Source organism: Neodiprion pinetum, chromosome 5, assembly GCF_021155775.2.
Source record: "Neodiprion pinetum isolate iyNeoPine1 chromosome 5, iyNeoPine1.2, whole genome shotgun sequence".
NCBI classification, from domain to species: Eukaryota; Metazoa; Arthropoda; class Insecta; order Hymenoptera; family Diprionidae; genus Neodiprion; species Neodiprion pinetum.
In genome coordinates this window covers 31,898,318-31,921,425 of record NC_060236.1, presented here as the reverse complement: position 1 = coordinate 31,921,425, position 23,108 = coordinate 31,898,318, and the positions used below count along the sequence as shown (strand labels likewise).

The 23,108-nt window shown below is 38.3% G+C and overlaps 1 protein-coding gene across 2 annotated transcripts; it reads left to right on the top strand.

Annotated features, from left to right (window-relative positions):
- The first annotated feature begins 247 nt into the window (after positions 1–247).
- Positions 248–10,937, top strand: Ptp69D (Protein tyrosine phosphatase 69D). Of its 2 annotated transcripts, none has more exons than XM_046626076.2 (11): positions 248–579; positions 2,236–2,547; positions 3,780–4,367; positions 4,563–4,859; positions 5,054–5,319; positions 5,396–6,053; positions 6,137–6,377; positions 7,155–8,154; positions 8,728–9,015; positions 9,106–9,534; positions 9,650–10,937. In XM_046626076.2, exons 1-11 carry the CDS (start codon positions 495–497, stop codon positions 9,728–9,730), a joined length of 4,245 nt encoding a protein of 1,414 aa, XP_046482032.1. In that variant the 5' UTR covers positions 248–494; the 3' UTR covers positions 9,731–10,937. The 2 variants fall into 2 exon arrangements, with proteins under 2 accessions (XP_046482032.1, XP_046482031.1); XM_046626075.2 differs by having other exon boundaries at positions 7,143–8,154.
- Positions 10,938–23,108: the final 12,171 nt, after the last annotated feature.

Here is a 23,108-nt window from a genome sequence, read left to right as displayed (position 1 = left end):
GTAGGAGCGCGGCGTGATCGATGCTGAATAAGCCGACCGCCGACGTTACACCCAAGGGTAATATTGCTTACTGCCGGTAAGATAGTTTTCAGACAAACCAAAATCGTTATCCATGAGACCATTGATGGACGAAGCGGAAAAAATGGCTGGTAAGTGAACGACAAGTTGTACTAATAGGCCGGTAGATAGCGTTCACGAATTCCCGAGCCGTACCATAATAAAATTTTAGTAACATCCGAACGTCTCGGCCACTCGGCAATGCTCGAGGTCTCGACAACGCTGTTGAGCGATTTGAGTTGACACTTGATAGTAATCGTATAGAGTTTTAGAATAACGAAAATAAGTGAAAAAGTGAGGGATGCGGTGGTAGGTGAAACGTGACGAGTGTAACTGGAGTTTTGTTCTGTTGAAAAATGCCCGTATATCCTGGCTTGTGAGGATATAGTTAAATGGTGACAGAACGAGAGAGGAGCCCGGCCGCATAGACGGACGCCATGTTACGAAGCCAAGCCCCGACAATGAAGATATCCTCCCTCTTCGTTTGTTTCCTATTAGCTTACACCAGCTCCGAAAATCCCGGTACGTAAAAACAATAGAATGCGACGCACGGTTCGACCCTAAATGGCTCTGGAATTTCGAATCCCTCCAGGCGGCGGGTGAGAAATCCGAAAAAAAAAGACTCGCGATTTCTCAACCCCGCTACTGTTGCGTCGTATCTATGTGCCTGCGTACGGACGTGATTCACCGAATACAAACCGCAGGCGTTGTTTAAAAATAAATACGTACCGCATATCGTTATACGTGCACGGATATGCTGTAATAGACGCGATTCGAGCATACGTCATACAGTTATGGCTCGAAACCGCAACGCGAAAGCCGGAAGGTCATTGCATGCGCCCCTGCATTTTCAACCCGGTACTTTTCAATCCGCCGACACGATAAACACGTGATCATACCGATTTCACCCTATCTTCTCCTATCAAATATTCCTTCCCGCCACCTATCGCATCTTTGAGCCGCATCGTGAACACACGTGCGTTAAACAATCGAGCGGCAAAATTCGCAATATTCAATTCACCTCATATATCTTAGATATTGGACAGTCGGATGATTATTCATTCATTCAGACACAGACACCAATGTTGAGACTGTCAATTCTGCCTGATCCAGATGCACAGATCATTATGCAAATAAAGTTAACTTAAACAAAATTATCTAGGTATAGATACCGATATTTGACAGTGTGCAGACACAAATATATGAATACTTCCAAAATTATCTGGATGCAGATACAGATATTTAAAATTATCTATGGTGAATACAAATCACATGTACTTGCAAAAGTGTATTTAGTTTATACCGATCAGGAATATCTGCAAAGAAAATTATTTAGATAGCTAATCTGATATACTTTTGAAATAAAATGAAATTTGAGAAGATGTTTTAGAGTATTGAATAGTTTCTCAATTCTTACTACTATCGATCTATTATCAATTCGGTTGAAAGAAATAATGAACAAAAGCAATTTTTCGTCTACATACGAATTGAGGTATATACTAAGCATTTGCGTATATAGAAACAAATAAAAGATGAAAAATTTTTGTATACACTATTATATCGATTGTGACGAATGCTTGGATATCTACGTTTCGGTTTTCATGTTTTTTATCTTGTGAAATACATTATTATTATATACAGTCTTTCGCGATAAACTTGCCTCGGCATTTCCCACTTCCTGCGTTTCATCTGCTCCTCCTTTTTCATTGCATACAGTTGACGTAATATGCGAGTACATCAACTGACTGAGGCATTAACTTATACAGTCAGCATGACAATATTCATGAATTTTTCAGATTGTTCATGCTCAGAGCGTGTCAGACTATATATTCGTCACATGAAATCTTGACTACCGTTAACGTACTTCGGTTAAAACACAAACTGGAACAATCTAGTATCAATCAGTTTTTTTTTTTTTATCATCTAATTATTATTAACCTCGACGTATGAATGAAAATATCTTATTGGGAACGTTTCGAGGTGATAATTATTCACTACAGAATTTTTATTATTGTGAAATTTAATATCTAACGTCAGTTTTCACTTTTGGGTTTATTGAGCTCAAATAAAATCGCTTCAAGCTTCTTAATAGCCGCAGGATTTTGCGTCCCATCTTTAGATTTCACTCGAGTCCTATTTCTATTCGCATTGTTTTATGAAAAAATCAATTATTTTCAGTCAACAATTCGAACTCTTCAGACTTAAAAAATGAATCTCAGGAAACGGCATCACCGATTAATATAACGGTCTCTCAACCAGAGGAATACATAGAAGCAGGAACAACGCCCTCCTTGACTTGCAAATCAAAGGTGCAGGGATACGTTTGGTGGACAAAGGATGGAGGAAACTTGACATTGCCGATAAATTCATCGGACGGAAGCTTGTGGCAAATCAAAAAGGCCAGCGGAAACGATACTGGAAATTACACATGTGTCGCTCAAACTCTGGCAGGGAATCTTCACAATGAGACGAGATACATAAGAGTAGTAGGTGAGGAAATTGACAGAGAATGTGGTCCATTATTTGTTCGGAAAAATATGTGTAGGTTTAGAGATAAGAAACCCTGGAGATCGATGTGATTCAAATTACGAGCTGCTACATTTTTTTTTTCTAAGGAACAGAACATCGAGAGTTGATTTATAGGTTTAAAAAACATGCAGAGTAAAAAAACAATCATAATATGTGGTATTAAGAGAAACTACAATCTTCTTAGGAAAAAGATGCCTCGCGATCTGTGGACGTTGATCGCCTGTATTTCTTTTCATTCTTACATTATTTGACTGAGTTGAGGAATTTTTCACTTTCTCATATTTTCATATAACGCTTGATACATGAACACTTACTCAGCTGGTTTCATTCACAAGCAAGAGAATCAGCAATCATGTTTTCCTTGTTTTGTAATGTGGTCAGATAGCCGAACGGTTTGTGACGAACGTAATCCAGATAAGCTGGAATAAAAAAGTTAATTAGCTCTGTGAAACTTTACAAAGAGCAATAAGTTAATGCTATAAAACTGCTATGACAAAATAAATGCTTTAATTTTTTCCATAATTACGATTTTCAAGTTTTTGTTCAAAATTTCTGTTAGAAGATCGATTCATTGGGATCGTTCTCTTTACTTTTTTGTTACTGTACAATGATTTCATGATGAGTTTTGAAAGTCTCGAAAGAGTTCGACAATCATTACAGCAGGAAGTTGAAATAAACCAGTGATCGTTTTGTCATTGGATTCCTAATCTATAAAACGCGCACGCAGATGCTGGTTAATCTTTCCTCTGGGAAATGAGGCTGAAGTTAGTAACGTTATTGTAATGATTAACGTTTTGGAAAGTAGTTATTTCACAGTTGCAGGAATGTATGAAACTCAGTAAATCATAAAAAGGAAAAATGTATACTGATATTTTGAAAACTTGACTAGTTCAAAGTCACTATAAACTTGCAAATTAATCATTTTCCCCCGATTTTCATTACGACAACGTTATTAACTTTAGCCTCATTCTAGGAAGTGGTCAACTGTTTTTCTGATAATTAGGCAGCATAGAACGTTATAAGTTTTCAAATGTAAAGGAAGCACAGATAGTTCAGAACTGAAAGAATGAATCACCAGTAATGAAACTTACTGGTTAATCTTGTATTAAAAAATTAATGGTCATAGATTGATGTGTTTTACATGTAGAAGTATCACCCAAGTAAGAGTCTAATTAAATATTTTGCATTTCAAGAGCGTGCCAAGATAATGGGAGGGCATCCGGTACGTGTTAAAACAGGCGAACCGGCAGTACTTTCGTGTTACATCGAAGGATATCCACTGTCAAATTTTACTTGGATGAAGATCAGCGGCGATGAGATAAGCAAGAACATGCCCACCCAGGATTTCGAGTGGAATGGAATATACCGTGAAATGATCGTTAACTTCACCAAAGTTAGCTCGAAACATAACGGTACTTACGAGTGCAGTGCAAAAGGCGCTGAACCGGATAATTATGTTAAGAATCAGACATCGCTGACGGTGACCGATGTTCCCCAAGTCTATATCAACACTGTAAAAGCAGTTGGAGCACACAGAGTGTTTTTGAATTGGACCATAAACGACCGTAACGATCCTGTGAAAGAATATACAATTCAATACAAAAAAAGTGACGCGAAAGAGTGGCATTTTAACAGGGAGCCTATCGACGGCAGTAAGACTAGCTATGTTCTTACAAATCTAGATAACAACACTGACTATGAGTTCAAGATTGAAGCCACTAATACGATTGGCCGCTCACCTCCAAACTATTATGAAGACTCGGTTAGAACATTGGAACAAGGTAAATGGCTCGGTAACGAGCGAATTGCACGCTGATGAATAAGCTTTTCTCAGTTTTACCTGTTTGTACTAAATACTTTTTTCTTCACCTGTCCCAAGTCAAACGGAAAAGTTCTTATAATTATGGGATACTTTATTTAAATACGAAGGGTCAAAAGTTGATGTAAGATTATTTACAAAAAATTTGTATTCACAGATCCTGTATTCGTTCCGAATGTCGTGTACCAGGGGGTAACCTCTGATTCTATACAGATTACGTGGGATCAGCCCGGAAAAGAGTTGCAAGACCATTTCCATTACTACAAACTGATTTCAATTTGTCTAACTGATAATAGCAGAAAAGAAGCATGTTTATGGAATCAAACGAATAAGTATGTTTTTTCAGACCTTGTTCCTAGGACTAATTACACATTTTCGGTTGTCGCCTGCAACACGTACACAAATGAATGTGGGAACTGGAGTACCCCACTGCAAGTTGAGACGGATGACGGAGGTATCATTAAAACCATTCATTAGTCAGCGAGAGTATGTGTTTTTCAATGAATGTCATTTCTGACATATTTTTTCTATCTCACATACAAAACTATCGATGCAATTTGTTTGACGAACTGAGTCGTCTAGAGACTGGTTTGAGAAAAGCAACGAATAATGAAATTCGAGGATTGACAATTTCTGAATATTTTTCAGTACCTAGTCCACCACAGAACGTCTCTGTGATATGCGAATATAGCAACACGAGTAATTCAGGTAACGTTTACGTAACGTGGGCGTTTCCAGTCGAACCAAATGGCGTGATAACACGATTCAGTGTACAACTTAACAGCTCAGCTTGCTATAAAAACGATTCAGGTATTATGGGTTGTGAAAATGTCGAAGTAACTCCCGTGAACATAGATGTGAAGAAGAATATGACAAAGAAATTTGAGGGCCTCTTACCAAATACTAATTACACGGTATGCCGTTTATACACATGTGCTTTATTTTGTCTGGAAAAAATCTTTGTCCATGCCTAATCAAGCAATGTTCCAGGTTTCTGTGAACGCTGAAACCAAACTTGGCAAAATTCGGCCAGGCAAATTCACCATCGATAATTGTTCAATGCCCATAGCAGTTCCGAGTAAAGATAACATGAACAACGTGGCAAGTTGGAAGAAAATTGATATCGGTGACCAACACTTGTTCCAGCTAAAATTGCGAAGAATATCTGAGCGTAACGGGCCGATATGCTGCTACAGAATATTTGTTGTTAAGCTTGCTCCTAATCAGAAAGTCAGAGATTTGATTGAACCGAGAAACCTCGATGTCGATACCTATCAAAAAGTCTACACGTCTCGTTCGGGCGGCGTTTATCTGGCCGACATGTTCGATTCGGACAGTATATCGACGACAATTTTTATCGGCGACGATAAAATTTCAGATGAAAACAAGAATTGCCATTATTGCGTTGGACTGAAGCCGAAAACCTTTCAGTCTGTATTGAATCTAGCCAATCAGCCGCCATCTACTGATACTGAAAATATTACAAGCCAAATGGTGGATCCTGCGGTAAGCGACGCGTCGACAGGTTTACGGAGAAGAAGAGAGAATAATCCGTATACAAGCATTAATTACAACGGAGAAACGTATCTACCCGAGGACGGTCCCTTGGATAAGGAATCAAATTATACTGCGTTTATCGAAATTATAGGTAAGGTGAATAAACTCGCTGCTAGAAAATACTGAAATGTCTGTATATTTATAACATTATTTACGCACTCTTCTTTGTTTCAGTTAATGGTAGTGAACCTGGACAATTTTTACCCGCCTACAGCAACTACCTGAATCCACATGTAGTTGGATCGTATTATCCGGTACCGGACCCGCCGGAGGACCTTGGACTGATGATGCAAATTTGCGTCGCTGTATTGATAATTGTTATCATTATTCTGATGGGCATGTGTGTACTTCACAAATATTTGAAACACGCGCGTCAGGGCGGAGAGGAAATAATCAGTCTGAGAAACAGTTTCAGGTGAGCATTTCCTGAAAAAAAGGAATGTTTGGGAGCATAGTTATATTATGTTATCAAAGGGTGTGCGCTCCTCTAAAAAGTCTTGAAAACCGCAAATATAGGAATTTTGTTAGATACTTGCAATCGTTCTCAGAAATCGCGCGAAATATGTTCCATCTATAATTTAAAGATTCTGAAGTCTAAATTTTTTCAAATGTTACTACTAATTTGAAGTAAACCTTCATAATTTTTCTCACGTGTTACGTTTGCTCAAATATTTCCTAACTTGAAATTTCACTTACTGTGCTCGTTCTTTTATCAATATTTTCTTACATAGATGATAATAATAATAATAGTTCCAGTTACTAGTCATCAAGACGTCTTGTTTTTCATTAATGAACCATTCAATTCTATTGTCTTCAAAAATACAGAATTCGTGTTGCGAAATGTGATTTGGCAAAGAAAAATGTCAAAGAAGAACCGGAATTTCGCTCAGAGAAATAAGGAAGTCATGGGACTTTTGAAACCAAAAAAAATAACCACCATATCACAATTCTTTTGTCTACACAACATAATTTTGCAAACGTACCAGAAAACATCAACGATTGTTAATAATACCCGGAATTAGTGAATTACCTGTTACCAAGTAAATCGAAACACATATTCCACGAAAATAATAAGAAATAAAAATTGACGGCCATAATCGACTATATCTAGCTTTGCTACTTAACCAAATGAAATTCCCCATAAGAAGACCAACTTCTAATTGATGCCTCCTTTTGTCAGGCATCTATGCAGAACCCTGAGAGGAAGGCACCAGCTCGTAGCGTCAAATCCACCGGACATGCCACCGATATCACGAGCCGATCTTCTCCAGGCCTACATAGACCGCCACCGTGATTCGGACTATGGTTTTCAGCACGAATTTGAGCTGCTTCCAGACAGGTTCGCAGACCGTACAACGCGGGCTTCGGAGGCTCGTGAGAACCTGTACAAAAACCGCTATCCGGACATAAAGTGCTATGACCAAACGCGGGTGCGTTTGGTGCAGGTTGATGGTATCTGCGGGTCAGATTACATTAACGCGAACTTTGTTCTCGGCTACAAAGAGCGAAAGAAGTTCATCTGTGCCCAGGGGCCGATGGAAAACACCGTTTGCGACTACTGGAGAATGATATGGGAGCAGCATCTGGAGCTCGTGCTGATGCTGACGAATCTCGAGGAGTACTCGAAGACAAAGTGCGCTAAGTACTGGCCCGACAAAAGCGAGTCAAGAAGCTTCGGTGACATCACCGTCGAACACGTCAGGGAGAGACCGTATTCCGACTACGTCGTGAGGGAATTGAAAATGACGCGGACGGGGGAAAGAGATTCGAGGATAATAATTCAGTACCACTTTTTGGTGTGGAAAGATTTCATGGCACCTGAACACCCACATGCCATCCTCAGGTTCATCAAGAGGGTCAACGAGGCTTATTCTCTGGAAAAGGGTCCAATCCTGGTACACTGCAGTGCTGGCGTTGGGAGGACCGGGACTCTCGTTGCATTGGACTCGTTGCTGCAACAGCTCGCCGATGAGGGACAAGTGTCGATATTCAACACTGTCTGCGACCTTAGACATCAAAGGAACTTCTTGGTGCAGTCCCTTAAACAGTACATATTCGTCTATCGGGCGCTTATGGAGATGGCACAGTTCGGCGACACTGAAATACCTGCTGCCCAGCTCAAAAATCATGTTGAAAAACTTCGACAGCGAGACAATGGCAAGGATAAAACAAAGATGGAGGAGGAATACGATGTAAGTAGAACATTCTCATTTTCATGGTGTCACGTGACCGATTTCTGAGTATTTACGAGAATCGGGATAATTTTTTCATGAAATTTCGTATCGATGTGGAATCTTTCGTAAAATCATCGTGCTATTCTTGGAAAGTGCATTTTTCTAAGCTAAAGCTCAATAAATATCGTACGGATTTTTCATGTATTTATTTCGTCGCGAGACGGACTTTGAGGTTATACTTTGAGCAAATTACTTCAGTGGCGCCGTGGCGTGTGAGCGGTAAAATTTAACAACTGTTGGGGGATTGTGATAAATAAATCATAGAAATTAAGGTTTGACAAGTATTTGAAACCACTAACTGATACAAACTGTCCTTTCATATTGTAACACAGTGAATAGAAGAGAAATTACAGAAAATTCTATGTAGAAATTGATAATTACCTCGGTAAGTTGCTCAGTCTGAGATGGCGCTCAGATCGCGATTTGAAAGTACTTGCGCAGTATATATTTTGTAAATTATTCAATTATTAATTCACATGATTATTTATAAATCATTATGCCTAAGACATCTTCAATCATCTTCGTTTTCAGAAAATAAGCTCCATGCTGGAAGATAGAAAATCGTTTTCTGTCGGCGGCGGTGATGAGAATAGAATAAAGAACAGAAACGACCTCGTCATACCATATGACAGAAATCGCGTTATACTGACGCCGGTACCAGGACGCGAACATAGCACGTATATAAACGCTTCGTTCATTGAGGGATACGACAATTCTGAGTCATTTATTATAACTCAGGATCCGCTAGAATCTACAATACCAGATTTCTGGCGAATGATTTCCGAACAATGCACATCGACGATAGTCATGCTCTCCGATGTGAGTTATTCCTCCCTGCCCCTTTTTTTTCCACGAAACATTTTCACTCACATCATAAATTTTACTCTGACTTCTTTGTGTATCACATAGCTCAGCGACGGACCCCGCAAATGTCCACGATACTGGTCCGACGATGAGGTGGCGTACGATCACATAAAGGTGAGGTACATACAGAGCGAGAGTTGTCCGTACTACACAAGACGAGAGCTTTGTATAATTAATGAAAAAACGGACGAGAATATGATCGTGACGCAGTACCATTACCATGGATGGCCCACCGTCGAAGGGGAGGTACCCGAAGTCACGAGAGGCTTGATCGAATTGGTTGATCAGACAATATCTAATGATGTAGAATCTGGAGGTCCATTGGTCGTTCATTGCCACTGCGGATCGGACAGAAGCTCGATGTTTGTCGCCCTTAGCATTTTAGTACAACAATTACGAACGGAACGAAGGGTGGACATTTTTACAACGACAAAAAAGCTCCGCTCTCAGAGACACGGAATGATCGGCTCATTTGTAAGTAAAAATTAGACAGAAAACTATGCCCTTCTTAACATATTCCTGAATTATGATGCATGCAATTTGCGAGCTGTTGTCGCGGATCTGAAAGATCGAAATATCTGTTTTTCAGGCTCAGTACGAGTTCCTGCATCGAGCAATCGTCAACTACTCGGACCTTCACAATCTGGCGGAAGACGAGGCAGCATCTTAATGAAGATAGATCTGAGGCCTAGAAGAGATAAGGTGTGTGTGTGTAACGGATTGAGTGTGAATCCGTTCATAAAGTTTGTTGAATTTTTTTTTTTTTTTTTTCTTTAATTTTCTACGACGAGTGACTTAACTATTTTTCTTCCAAAGAAAAACGATAGTTGTAACTGAAAGATTCTCAGTGATTTGGTGAAAAAAAAAAAAAACAAACAAACATAAACAAAGGATAATGATAAATCAGAATATTTAAAACATTTTGACCAAGTGTAATCTAACAATTATAAACAATAACGGCGCCATCGCTCTGAGCGATTTGCAATTTTCGTCGCATTGGTATAACCAAAGAAATCAAGATACAAGACAAAACAAACAATATGAATAAAAGATTATTATTATTATTATTGGATCGTGCGAAGGTATCAATTTAATAATAAAAACCTACTCTAACCAATCGCCAATGTTACATATCGCAATTTAGATTCATCTTCCTTCCTTTACCATTAAATATCAAAATAATTTAAACAACCTTTAGAGCGTCTTGCATAAAAATGAGATTTCAATTCTCCACTTTTTGTCTTGTCATTTCCCAATCTCTGCTATTTTAATTTTTTAATTTTCGTTTTGCTCTTTCCGACTTCTTTGAAAAGAAATGTTTGAAAACAGATTCTGACGCGTGTGTAACTTGAAATGATGGTTAGGTAGAAAAAGACAAATGTTGATTGACAAATATAAAACCTGGCCCAGTATTCTTCGTTACATTTCCATTAACGTGTATTAACTATCGTAATGACTAGAAAAGAACATACTCCTATGATTAACAGCGTAATATGAATAACGACAATTTTTTGTGTATAGATATAAAAAAATATATATATACGTATATTATATATTATTTCGTCTCTATTTTTTTATTATCTATTATTTTTATTTTTTTTTCCTTTCATACTACGCAAAGACTGATGACGATAATCGAATACATGCAGTTTAATGTTTCACAAAATTGCACACGCAATTAAAACAAAAAATATATAAATATATTATTTTTAATTTGTTTATTTTTCGAATTTCATGTCACGAAAAAATTCTTTACACAAAAAAACGTGAGAAGGAAAGAGCAGGAACATGAAAAAAAAAAAATCCAATCTGATTAATTATTAGTAGATCATTACTTTGTCACAGAAAATTCTGTAAAACAGCGACTGAAAATTTCTACCGATGTTTTAGTGAGATTAATTTTCTACTCCAATAGACTTACGAATCTCGATAACGCGTCGTTTGCACCCTGAGACTTTGCAACAAAGTCATAATATAATAATAATACTAATAATAATAATATAAATAATGATGATGATAATAATAATAATTTTAATAGTAGTAATAACGAGGTAACATCTAAGCCGAAGAGGATAGAAATAAGGAGGGGACATTTTTTGTTTCAACGTGCTCGTATTCTTTTGAAAGTGTTTACAATCTTCTATATTACCTTCTTTTTTTTCTATTTACTACCTTTTATTTTTCCAAGTTCTAGTCAAGGTAAGCCAGGACAGAAGCGGCCAAGCCCTCTATTTCTTTTGAAATAGACAATCAAATTGATCTGACTTGTATCAATCAATCATGTTCTCTCAAATAATATTATCTAGGTGTATTATTATGTTTTCTTAATTATATGTACTGTGTGGAGGCAGTAGCCCCTTTCTCACCGATAAACAGATTCACATCGTAACCCTGTTGTATGTTTGTTATTTAAGGATTTAAATAATTATATAATTTAATTAGTGAACATATATTGTTTCGTAGTAAGTTGGAATAATTAACCTGCTCTGGGCATCATAATTAACTGTTCAGTTGCATTTTAAAAATGTTACACGCATCACTGCTATTGATTATTGTCATTACGTATAATGCAGATATCTGTTACTGAGATAAAACAACACAAGTAATTGATAGATAGATACATACACAATATAGTAATTATAGTTAACAAATCAAACCTGGTAGTATTGTTTTAATGTCTTTAACGTTTTTCTCATTTTTTCCCAAATAACATGCAAAACTCCACACTCATGTCTAACCATACATTCTCATCATCTATCCAATTACCTCTTCTGTCTACTTTCAGTCCGGTTGTAGGTGCACTAAAGTGAATATCAAGTCCGATCATAAATTTAAGCTTGTAGATAAAACGTGCGTGTTTGTTGAATACTGTTGATAGATCATGTTTTATTTTTCTATTTAATCGTTTTCGTTTTTTTTTTCTTTCTTTAAGTCCTGCAACTGCTTCTCGTGCGCATTATTAATCATTAAAAGGCTTGTTGTCTAAAATCGCATTGTTGTTGTGTACTTGATAGGCAATTGATTGAGTAAATCAATGAATATAAATAATAAGCCTTTTAGAAGGTATCTAAGATAATACAATAATTAACGCGAATTGTTCGATGAGAATAGTAGAATTAATTAAGTAAATATCTTTTACCGGTGATATTGTTTCTCGAAATTGGTAGCATCAATAACATGATCTTTTTTTTGCTATTGCAACAACTGACAAACTCTCCAGGTATTCAGAAGGAACGAAATAACGGCAGCATGAAAACAAACCGAAACTTTTTTTCGATTGGCCAGATAATCTAATTACATGACAACAATTAACACATTCGATAACATCTACTATTACGTAAAGGTGCGAAATATTTCGACTGTGAATATAATGAAAATTCAGAATTTAGCAAACCGACGAATTACATGTACAAAAAAAAAGTAAGGGAAAGATTTTAGTGAGTAAATTCACTAGTGCCATAAGATCTCTGCCGAAACACAATTCGTATGTATGATTTGTTTTTATCATTATTCATCCTCAATCATTTATGGATACTTTACTGCTAATTTAACAATTGTCTTTTCATCTAACTCGTAGAGATAACAAGTATTGCAGGCGGAAACCCAGATGCATAGATTTTTATGTTTGATAGACAAGTAAAACACGGAATCGTTTTTTTTTTTTTTTTTTTATTACTATAACAAATTGAACATTTCTTTTCAACCTCTTATACATTACCAATATTATACTAGATGATACTATCACCTATTGGAACTTCATTGCATCGAACGAAGAACAAAAATATCTGGGTGAATACTATTAATAAGCTGTAAAGACGAGGATGTGATGGCTTGTTATTTTGAAATGATATACATGAAAAATAAATGATTTCGATATAATGTTTTTAAAATTACTACAGACTTGGAGCTGTGTACTATCGCTGCTAATAATTTTGTAAAGTAACAGATAAAGGATAAGAGTGTAGAATTTAAGCTGAACACAATATTATAATTATATGATGCAAGTGACTATACATTATTGAAATATTATAGGTATAATATGAAAGAAGAAATTATTATGAACATATAACATTAGTCTTAGATTTTGTATGATATTTGATTGATAATACATGAGAGAATTTTTAAATATCTTGAAAAATAATTATCTTTGATATTAAATGGGTGACGTGAAGGGACGAAGGAAAGAGATAATTTGATATAATGTACGTATAATGTATGTAACTCGGTGAAACACCAACTCAATTTTTTATACTGAGTTACAATAAGGTAAAAGAACACTCGATGTGAAAAAGCAAAAATACAATACAATAACAAACTGATTTTTGGTCTTGTTTATTAATTTTGAAATTTTTAACAGCATAGTTACCGCTAATGTACAGATAATTACAGAACAAAACCGCTTTTCATTTGTAACTCCAACGAATATTCCCGCGTTCGTTAATTTTTCGATCCAATCACGCCATTCAAAGATGTATGGAATGAAATCTGGCTTGCGATTCTTTCAGCAAACCAATTTCTGATTTCTTCGGAGAATTTATGCATTAAATGCATGCTTTGTTCATCGATCAGCGTAAGTGAAATCAGTTGTCCGAAGACGCAACTAGCCGACGACAAAGTGAGCGAAGATTTCTGCGTTTTGATCCATCAATCTAAGCGACATGTAACGATACGTATCCGTCTTCTCTCGAAATTGACTTCGATATAAAGTATTAATGAATTGATACCAACTCGTTAGGATCAGAAACAGTACAGAACCAATTAAGAGAATACTGAAAAATTTTCTCTGTTTTTGACTGTGTGTCTGGGTACATTGATCACAGCATATTGAGACTGTGCCCAATCGATTCCTCTTGCAAAATTATGTCGGAATGGTGCCAAAAAGAATTTATTTCAGCACTTTCCAAAATCGCAAAAATTTTCGCCAAAAATGCAAAGGGGTTAGCCTTACTTTTTTTTCATTTTTCGACCAAAAAATTTTTGGTCTCAGATTCGATTGAATGACCCTTTCCTGACTAATTGGACCCCCAGGAACTGAGAAAATGCAGTGAAAACAGCGTGGGGTCAACAGGAAACAAGTTACGAAGGAAAAAGCACCTGCTGAAAAATGTCGAAATCACAGGTTCTCGTTTTTTGGCTGTAACTTTTGATGCGTTGATCGCAGCGTATTGGGACTGCACCCAATCGATTTCTCTCGCAAAATTACCTCGGAATAGTGCATCAAAGAATCTATTCCAGCACTTTTCAAAATCGCGAAAATTTTCGCCAAAAATGCAAAGGGGTTAGCCTTACTTTTTTTTCATTTTTCGACCAAAAAATTTTTGGTCTTAGATTCGATTTGTATGACCCTTTCCTGACTAATTGGACCCCCAGGAACTGAGAAAATGCAGTGAAAACAGCGTGGGATCAACAGGAGATAAATTGCGAAGGAAAAAGCACCTCCTGAAAAATGTCGGAAACACAGGTTCTCGTTTTTTGGCTGTAACTTTTGATGCGTTGATCGCAGCGTATTGGGACTGCACCCAATCGATTTCTCTCGCAAAATTACCTCGGAATAGTGCATCAAAGAATCTATTCCGGCACTTTTCAAAATCGCGAAAATTTTCGCCAAAAATGCAAAGGGGTTAGCCTTACTTTTTTTTCATTTTTCGACCAAAAAATTTTCGGTCTCAGATTCGATTTGTATGACCCTTTCCTGACTAATTGGACTTCCAGGAACTCAGAAAACGCAGCGAAAAGAGCGTTGGGTCAACATGAGAGAAATTACGAAGGAAAAAGCACCTGCACAAAAATGTCGAAAACACAGGTTCTCGTTTTTCGACTCTAACTTTTGATGCGTTGATCGCAGCGTATTGGGACTGCGCCCAATCGATTTCTCTCGCAAAATTACGTCGGAACGGTGCCAGATAGAATTCATTCCACCACTTTTCAAAATCGCGAAAATTTTCGCCAAAAATGCAAAGGGGTTAGCCTTACTTTTTTTTCATTTTTCGACCAAAAAATTTTTGGTCTTAGATTCGATTTGTATGACCCTTTCCTGACTAATTGGACCCCCAGGAACTGAGAAAATGCAGTGAAAACAGCGTGGGATCAACAGGAGATAAATTGCAAAGGAAAAAGCACCTCCTGAAAAATGTCGGAAACACAGGTTCTCGTTTTTTGGCTGTAACTTTTGATGCGTTGATCGCAGCGTATTGGGACTGCACCCAATCGATTTCTCTCGCAAAATTACCTCGGAATAGTGCATCAAAGAATCTATTCCAGCACTTTTCAAAATCGCGAAAATTTTCGCCAAAAATGCAAAGGGGTTAGCCTTACTTTTTTTTCATTTTTCGACCAAAAAATTTTTGGTCTTAGATTCGATTTGTATGACCCTTTCCTGACTAATTGGACCCCCAGGAACTGAGAAAATGCAGTGAAAACAGCGTGGGATCAACAGGAGATAAATTGCGAAGGAAAAAGCACCTCCTGAAAAATGTCGGAAACACAGGTTCTCGTTTTTTGGCTGTAACTTTTGATGCGTTGATCGCAGCGTATTGGGACTGCACCCAATCGATTTCTCTCGCAAAATTACCTCGGAATAGTGCATCAAAGAATCTATTCCAGCACTTTTCAAAATCGCGAAAATTTTCGCCAAAAATGCAAAGGGGTTAGCCTTACTTTTTTTTCATTTTTCGACCAAAAAATTTTCGGTCTCAGATTCGATTTGTATGACCCTTTCCTGACTAATTGGACTTCCAGGAACTCAGAAAACGCAGCGAAAAGAGCGTTGGGTCAACATGAGAGAAATTACGAAGGAAAAAGCACCTGCACAAAAATGTCGAAAACACAGGTTCTCGTTTTTCGACTCTAACTTTTGATGCGTTGATCGCAGCGTATTGGGACTGCGCCCAATCGATTTCTGTCGCAAAATTACGTCGGAACGGTGCCAGATAGAATTCATTCCACCACTTTTCAAAATCGCGAAAATTTTCGCCAAAAATGCAAAGGGGTTAGCCTTACTTTTTTTTCATTTTTCGACCAAAAAATTTTTGGTCTTAGATTCGATTTGTATGACCCTTTCCTGACTAATTGGACCCCCAGGAACTGAGAAAATGCAGTGAAAACAGCGTGGGATCAACAGGAGATAAATTGCGAAGGAAAAAGCACCTCCTGAAAAATGTCGGAAACACAGGTTCTCGTTTTTTGGCTGTAACTTTTGATGCGTTGATCGCAGCGTATTGGGACTGCACCCAATCGATTTCTCTCGCAAAATTACCTCGGAATAGTGCATCAAAGAATCTATTCCAGCACTTTTCAAAATCGCGAAAATTTTCGCCAAAAATGCAAAGGGGTTAGCCTTACTTTTTTTTCATTTTTCGACCAAAAAATTTTTGGTCTTAGATTCGATTTGTATGACCCTTTCCTGACTAATTGGACCCCCAGGAACTGAGAAAATGCAGTGAAAACAGCGTGGGATCAACAGGAGATAAATTGCGAAGGAAAAAGCACCTCCTGAAAAATGTCGGAAACACAGGTTCTCGTTTTTTGGCTGTAACTTTTGATGCGTTGATCGCAGCGTATTGGGACTGCACCCAATCGATTTCTCTCGCAAAATTACCTCGGAATAGTGCATCAAAGAATCTATTCCAGCACTTTTCAAAATCGCGAAAATTTTCGTCAAAAATGCAAAGGGGTTAGCCTTACTTTTTTTTCATTTTTCGACCAAAAAATTTTTGGTCTCAGATTCGATTTGTATGACCCTTTCCTGACTAATTGGACCCCCAGGAACTGAGAAAATGCAGTGAAAACAGCGTGGGATCAACAGTAGAGAAATTGCGAAGGAAAAAGCACCTCCTGAAAAATGTCGGAAACACAGGTTCTCGTTTTTTGGCTGTAACTTTTGATGCGTTGATCGCAGCGTATTGGGACTGCACCCAATCGATTTCTCTCGCAAAATTACCTCGGAATAGTGCATCAAAGAATCTATTCCAGCACTTTTCAAAATCGCGAAAATTTTCGCCAAAAATGCAAAGGGGTTAGCCTTACTTTTTTTTCATTTTTCGACCAAAAAATTTTCGGTCTCAGATTCGATTTGTATGACCCTTTCCTGACTAATTGGACTTCCAGGAACTCAGAAAACGCAGCGAAAAGAGCGTTGGGTCAACATGAGAGAAATTACGAAGGAAAAAGCACCTGCACAAAAATGTCGAAAACACAGGTTCTCGTTTTTCGACTCTAACTTTTGATGCGTTGATCGCAGCGTATTGGGACTGCGCCCAATCGATTTCTCTCGCAAAATTACGTCGGAACGGTGCCAGATAGAATTCATTCCACCACTTTTCAAAATCGCGAAAATTTTCGCCAAAAATGCAAAGGGGTTAGCCTTACTTTTTTTTCATTTTTCGACCAAAAAATTTTTGGTCTTAGATTCGATTTGTATGACCCTTTCCTGACTAATTGGACCCCCAGGAACTGAGAAAATGCAGTGAAAACAGCGTGGGATCAACAGGAGATAAATTGCGAAGGAAAAAGCACCTCCTGAAAAATGTCGGAAACACAGGTTCTCGTTTTTTGGCTGTAACTTTTGATGCGTTGATCGCAGCGTATTGGGACTGCACCCAATCGATTTCTCTCGCAAAATTACCTCGGAATAGTGCATCAAAGAATCTATTCCAGCACTTTTCAAAATCGCGAAAATTTTCGTCAAAAATGCAAAGGGGTTAGCCTTACTTTTTTTTCATTTTTCGACCAAAAAATTTTTGGTCTCAGATTCGATTTGTATGACCCTTTCCTGACTAATTGGACCCCCAGGAACTGAGAAAATGCAGTGAAAACAGCGTGGGATCAACAGGAGAGAAATTGCGAGGGAAAAAGCACCTCCTGAAAAACGTCGGAAACACAGGTTCTCGTTTTTTGGCTGTAACTTTTGATGCGATGATCGCAGCGTATTGGGACTGCACCCAATCGATTTCTCTCGCAAAATTACCTCGGAATAGTGCATCAAAGAATCTACTCCAGCACTTTTCAAAATCGCGAAAATTTTCGTCAAAAATGCAAAGGGGTTAGCCTTACTTTTTTTTCATTTTTCGACCAAAAAATTTTTGGTCTCAGATTCGATTTGTATGACCCTTTCCTGACTAATTGGACCCCCAGGAACTGAGAAAATGCAGTGAAAACAGCGTGGGATCAACAGGAGATAAATTGCGAAGGAAAAAGCACCTCCTGAAAAATGTCGGAAACACAGGTTCTCGTTTTTTGGCTGTAACTTTTGATGCGTTGATCGCAGCGTATTGGGACTGCACCCAATCGATTTCTCTCGCAAAATTACCTCGGAATAGTGCATCAAAGAATCTATTCCAGCACTTTTCAAAATCGCGAAAATTTTCGCCAAAAATGCAAAGGGGTTAGCCTTACTTTTTTTTCATTTTTCGACCAAAAAATTTTCGGTCTCAGATTCGATTTGTATGACCCTTTCCTGACTAATTGGACTTCCAGGAACTCAGAAAACGCAGCGAAAAGAGCGTTGGGTCAACATGAGAGAAATTACGAAGGAAAAAGCACCTGCACAAAAATGTCGAAAACACAGGTTCTCGTTTTTCGACTCTAACTTTTGATGCGTTGATCGCAGCGTATTGGGACTGCACCCAATCGATTTCTCTCGCAAAATTACGTCGAAACGGTGCCAGATAGAATTCATTCCACCACTTTTCAAAATCGCGAAAATTTTCGCCAAAAATGCAAAGGGTTAGCCTTACTTTTTTTTCATTTTTCGACCAAAAAATTTTTGGTCTCAGATTCGATTGAATGACCCTTTCCTGACTAATTGGACCCCCAGGAACTAAGAAAATGCAGTGAAAACAGCGTGGGGTCAACAGGAAACAAGTTACGAAGGAAAAAGCACCTGCACAAAAATGTCGAAAACACAGGTTCTCGTTTTTCGACTCTAACTTTTGATGCGTTGATCGCAGCGTATTGGGACTGCGCCCAATCGATTTCTCTCGCAAAATTACCTCGGAATAGTGCATCAAAGAATCTATTCCAGCACTTTTCAAAATCGCGAAAATTTTCGTCAAAAATGCAAAGGGGTTAGCCTTACTTTTTTTTCATTTTTCGACCAAAAAATTTTTGGTCTCAGATTCGATTTGTATGACCCTTTCCTGACTAATTGGACCCCCAGGAACTGAGAAAATGCAGTGAAAACAGCGTGGGATCAACAGGAGAGAAATTGCGAGGGAAAAAGCACCTCCTGAAAAACGTCGGAAACACAGGTTCTCGTTTTTTGGCTGTAACTTTTGATGCGATGATCGCAGCGTATTGGGACTGCACCCAATCGATTTCTCTCGCAAAATTACCTCGGAATAGTGCATCAAAGAATCTATTCCAGCACTTTTCAAAATCGCGAAAAGTTTCGTCAAAAATGCAAAGGGGTTAGCCTTACTTTTTTTTCATTTTTCGACCAAAAAATTTTTGGTCTCAGATTCGATTTGTATGACCCTTTCCTGACTAATTGGACCCCCAGGAACTGAGAAAATGCAGTGAAAACAGCGTGGGATCAACAGGAGATAAATTGCGAAGGAAAAAGCACCTCCTGAAAAATGTCGGAAACACAGGTTCTCGTTTTTTGGCTGTAACTTTTGATGCGTTGATCGCAGCGTATTGGGACTGCACCCAATCGATTTCTCTCGCAAAATTACCTCGGAATAGTGCATCAAAGAATCTATTCCAGCACTTTTCAAAATCGCGAAAATTTTCGCCAAAAATGCAAAGGGGTTAGCCTTACTTTTTTTTCATTTTTCGACCAAAAAATTTTCGGTCTCAGATTCGATTTGTATGACCCTTTCCTGACTAATTGGACTTCCAGGAACTCAGAAAACGCAGCGAAAAGAGCGTTGGGTCAACATGAGAGAAATTACGAAGGAAAAAGCACCTGCACAAAAATGTCGAAAACACAGGTTCTCGTTTTTCGACTCTAACTTTTGATGCGTTGATCGCAGCGTATTGGGACTGCACCCAATCGATTTCTCTCGCAAAATTACGTCGGAACGGTGCCAGATAGAATTCATTCCACCACTTTTCAAAATCGCGAAAATTTTCGCCAAAAATGCAAAGGGTTAGCCTTACTTTTTTTTCATTTTTCGACCAAAAAATTTTTGGTCTCAGATTCGATTGAATGACCCTTTCCTGACTAATTGGACCCCCAGGAACTAAGAAAATGCAGTGAAAACAGCGTGGGGTCAACAGGAAACAAGTTACGAAGGAAAAAGCACCTGCACAAAAATGTCGAAAACACAGGTTCTCGTTTTTCGACTCTAACTTTTGATGCGTTGATCGCAGCGTATTGGGACTGCGCCCAATCGATTTCTCTCGCAAAATTACCTCGGAATAGTGCATCAAAGAATCTATTCCAGCACTTTTCAAAATCGCGAAAATTTTCGTCAAAAATGCAAAGGGGTTAGCCTTACTTTTTTTTCATTTTTCGACCAAAAAATTTTTGGTCTCAGATTCGATTTGTATGACCCTTTCCTGACTAATTGGACCCCCAGGAACTGAGAAAATGCAGTGAAAACAGCGTGGGATCAACAGGAGAGAAATTGCGAGGGAAAAAGCACCTCCTGAAAAACGTCGGAAACACAGGTTCTCGTTTTTTGGCTGTAACTTTTGATGCGATGATCGCAGCGTATTGGGACTGCACCCAATCGATTTCTCTCGCAAAATTACCTCGGAATAGTGCATCAAAGAATCTATTCCAGCACTTTTCAAAATCGCGAAAAGTTTCGTCAAAAATGCAAAGGGGTTAGCCTTACTTTTTTTTCATTTTTCGACCAAAAAATTTTTGGTCTCAGATTCGATTTGTATGACCCTTTCCTGACTAATTGGACCCCCAGGAACTGAGAAAATGCAGTGAAAACAGCGTGGGATCAACAGGAGATAAATTGCGAAGGAAAAAGCACCTCCTGAAAAATGTCGGAAACACAGGTTCTCGTTTTTTGGCTGTAACTTTTGATGCGTTGATCGCAGCGTATTGGGACTGCACCCAATCGATTTCTCTCGCAAAATTACCTCGGAATAGTGCATCAAAGAATCTATTCCAGCACTTTTCAAAATCGCGAAAATTTTCGCCAAAAATGCAAAGGGGTTAGCCTTACTTTTTTTTCATTTTTCGACCAAAAAATTTTCGGTCTCAGATTCGATTTGTATGACCCTTTCCTGACTAATTGGACTTCCAGGAACTCAGAAAACGCAGCGAAAAGAGCGTTGGGTCAACATGAGAGAAATTACGAAGGAAAAAGCACCTGCACAAAAATGTCGAAAACACAGGTTCTCGTTTTTCGACTCTAACTTTTGATGCGTTGATCGCAGCGTATTGGGACTGCACCCAATCGATTTCTCTCGCAAAATTACGTCGGAACGGTGCCAGATAGAATTCATTCCACCACTTTTCAAAATCGCGAAAATTTTCGCCAAAAATGCAAAGGGTTAGCCTTACTTTTTTTTCATTTTTCGACCAAAAAATTTTTGGTCTTAGATTCGATTTGTATGACCCTTTCCTGACTAATTGGACCCCCAGGAACTGAGAAAATGCAGTGAAAACAGCGTGGGATCAACAGGAGATAAATTGCGAAGGAAAAAGCACCTCCTGAAAAATGTCGGAAACACAGGTTCTCGTTTTTTGGCTGTAACTTTTGATGCGTTGATCGCAGCGTATTGGGACTGCACCCAATCGATTTCTCTCGCAAAATTACCTCGGAATAGTGCATCAAAGAATCTATTCCAGCACTTTTCAAAATCGCGAAAATTTTCGCCAAAAATGCAAAGGGGTTAGCCTTACGTTTTTTTCATTTTTCGACCAAAAAATTTTCGGTCTCAGATTCGATTTGTATGACCCTTTCCTGACTAATTGGACTTCCAGGAACTCAGAAAACGCAGCGAAAAGAGCGTTGGGTCAACATGAGAGAAATTACGAAGGAAAAAGCACCTGCACAAAAATGTCGAAAACACAGGTTCTCGTTTTTCGACTCTAACTTTTGATGCGTTGATCGCAGCGTATTGGGACTGCACCCAATCGATTTCTCTCGCAAAATTACGTCGGAACGGTGCCAGATAGAATTCATTCCACCACTTTTCAAAATCGCGAAAATTTTCGCCAAAAATGCAAAGGGTTAGCCTTACTTTTTTTTCATTTTTCGACCAAAAAATTTTTGGTCTCAGATTCGATTGAATGACCCTTTCCTGACTAATTGGACCCCCAGGAACTGAGAAAATGCAGTGAAAACAGCGTGGGGTCAACAGGAAACAAGTTACGAAGGAAAAAGCACCTGCACAAAAATGTCGAAAACACAGGTTCTCGTTTTTCGACTCTAACTTTTGATGCGTTGATCGCAGCGTATTGGGACTGCGCCCAATCGATTTCTCTCGCAAAATTACCTCGGAATAGTGCATCAAAGAATCTATTCCAGCACTTTTCAAAATCGCGAAAATTTTCGTCAAAAATGCAAAGGGGTTAGCCTTACTTTTTTTTCATTTTTCGACCAAAAAATTTTTGGTCTCAGATTCGATTTGTATGACCCTTTCCTGACTAATTGGACCCCCAGGAACTGAGAAAATGCAATGAAAACAGCGTGGGATCAACAGGAGAGAAATTGCGAGGGAAAAAGCACCTCCTGAAAAACGTCGGAAACACAGGTTCTCGTTTTTTGGCTGTAACTTTTGATGCGATGATCGCAGCGTATTGGGACTGCACCCAATCGATTTCTCTCGCAAAATTACCTCGGAATAGTGCATCAAAGAATCTATTCCAGCACTTTTCAAAATCGCGAAAAGTTTCGTCAAAAATGCAAAGGGGTTAGCCTTACTTTTTTTTCATTTTTCGACCAAAAAATTTTTGGTCTCAGATTCGATTTGTATGACCCTTTCCTGACTAATCGGACCCCCAGGAACTGAGAAAATGCAGTGAAAACAGCGTGGGATCAACAGGAGATAAATTGCGAAGGAAAAAGCACCTCCTGAAAAATGTCGGAAACACAGGTTCTCGTTTTTTGGCTGTAACTTTTGATGCGTTGATCGCAGCG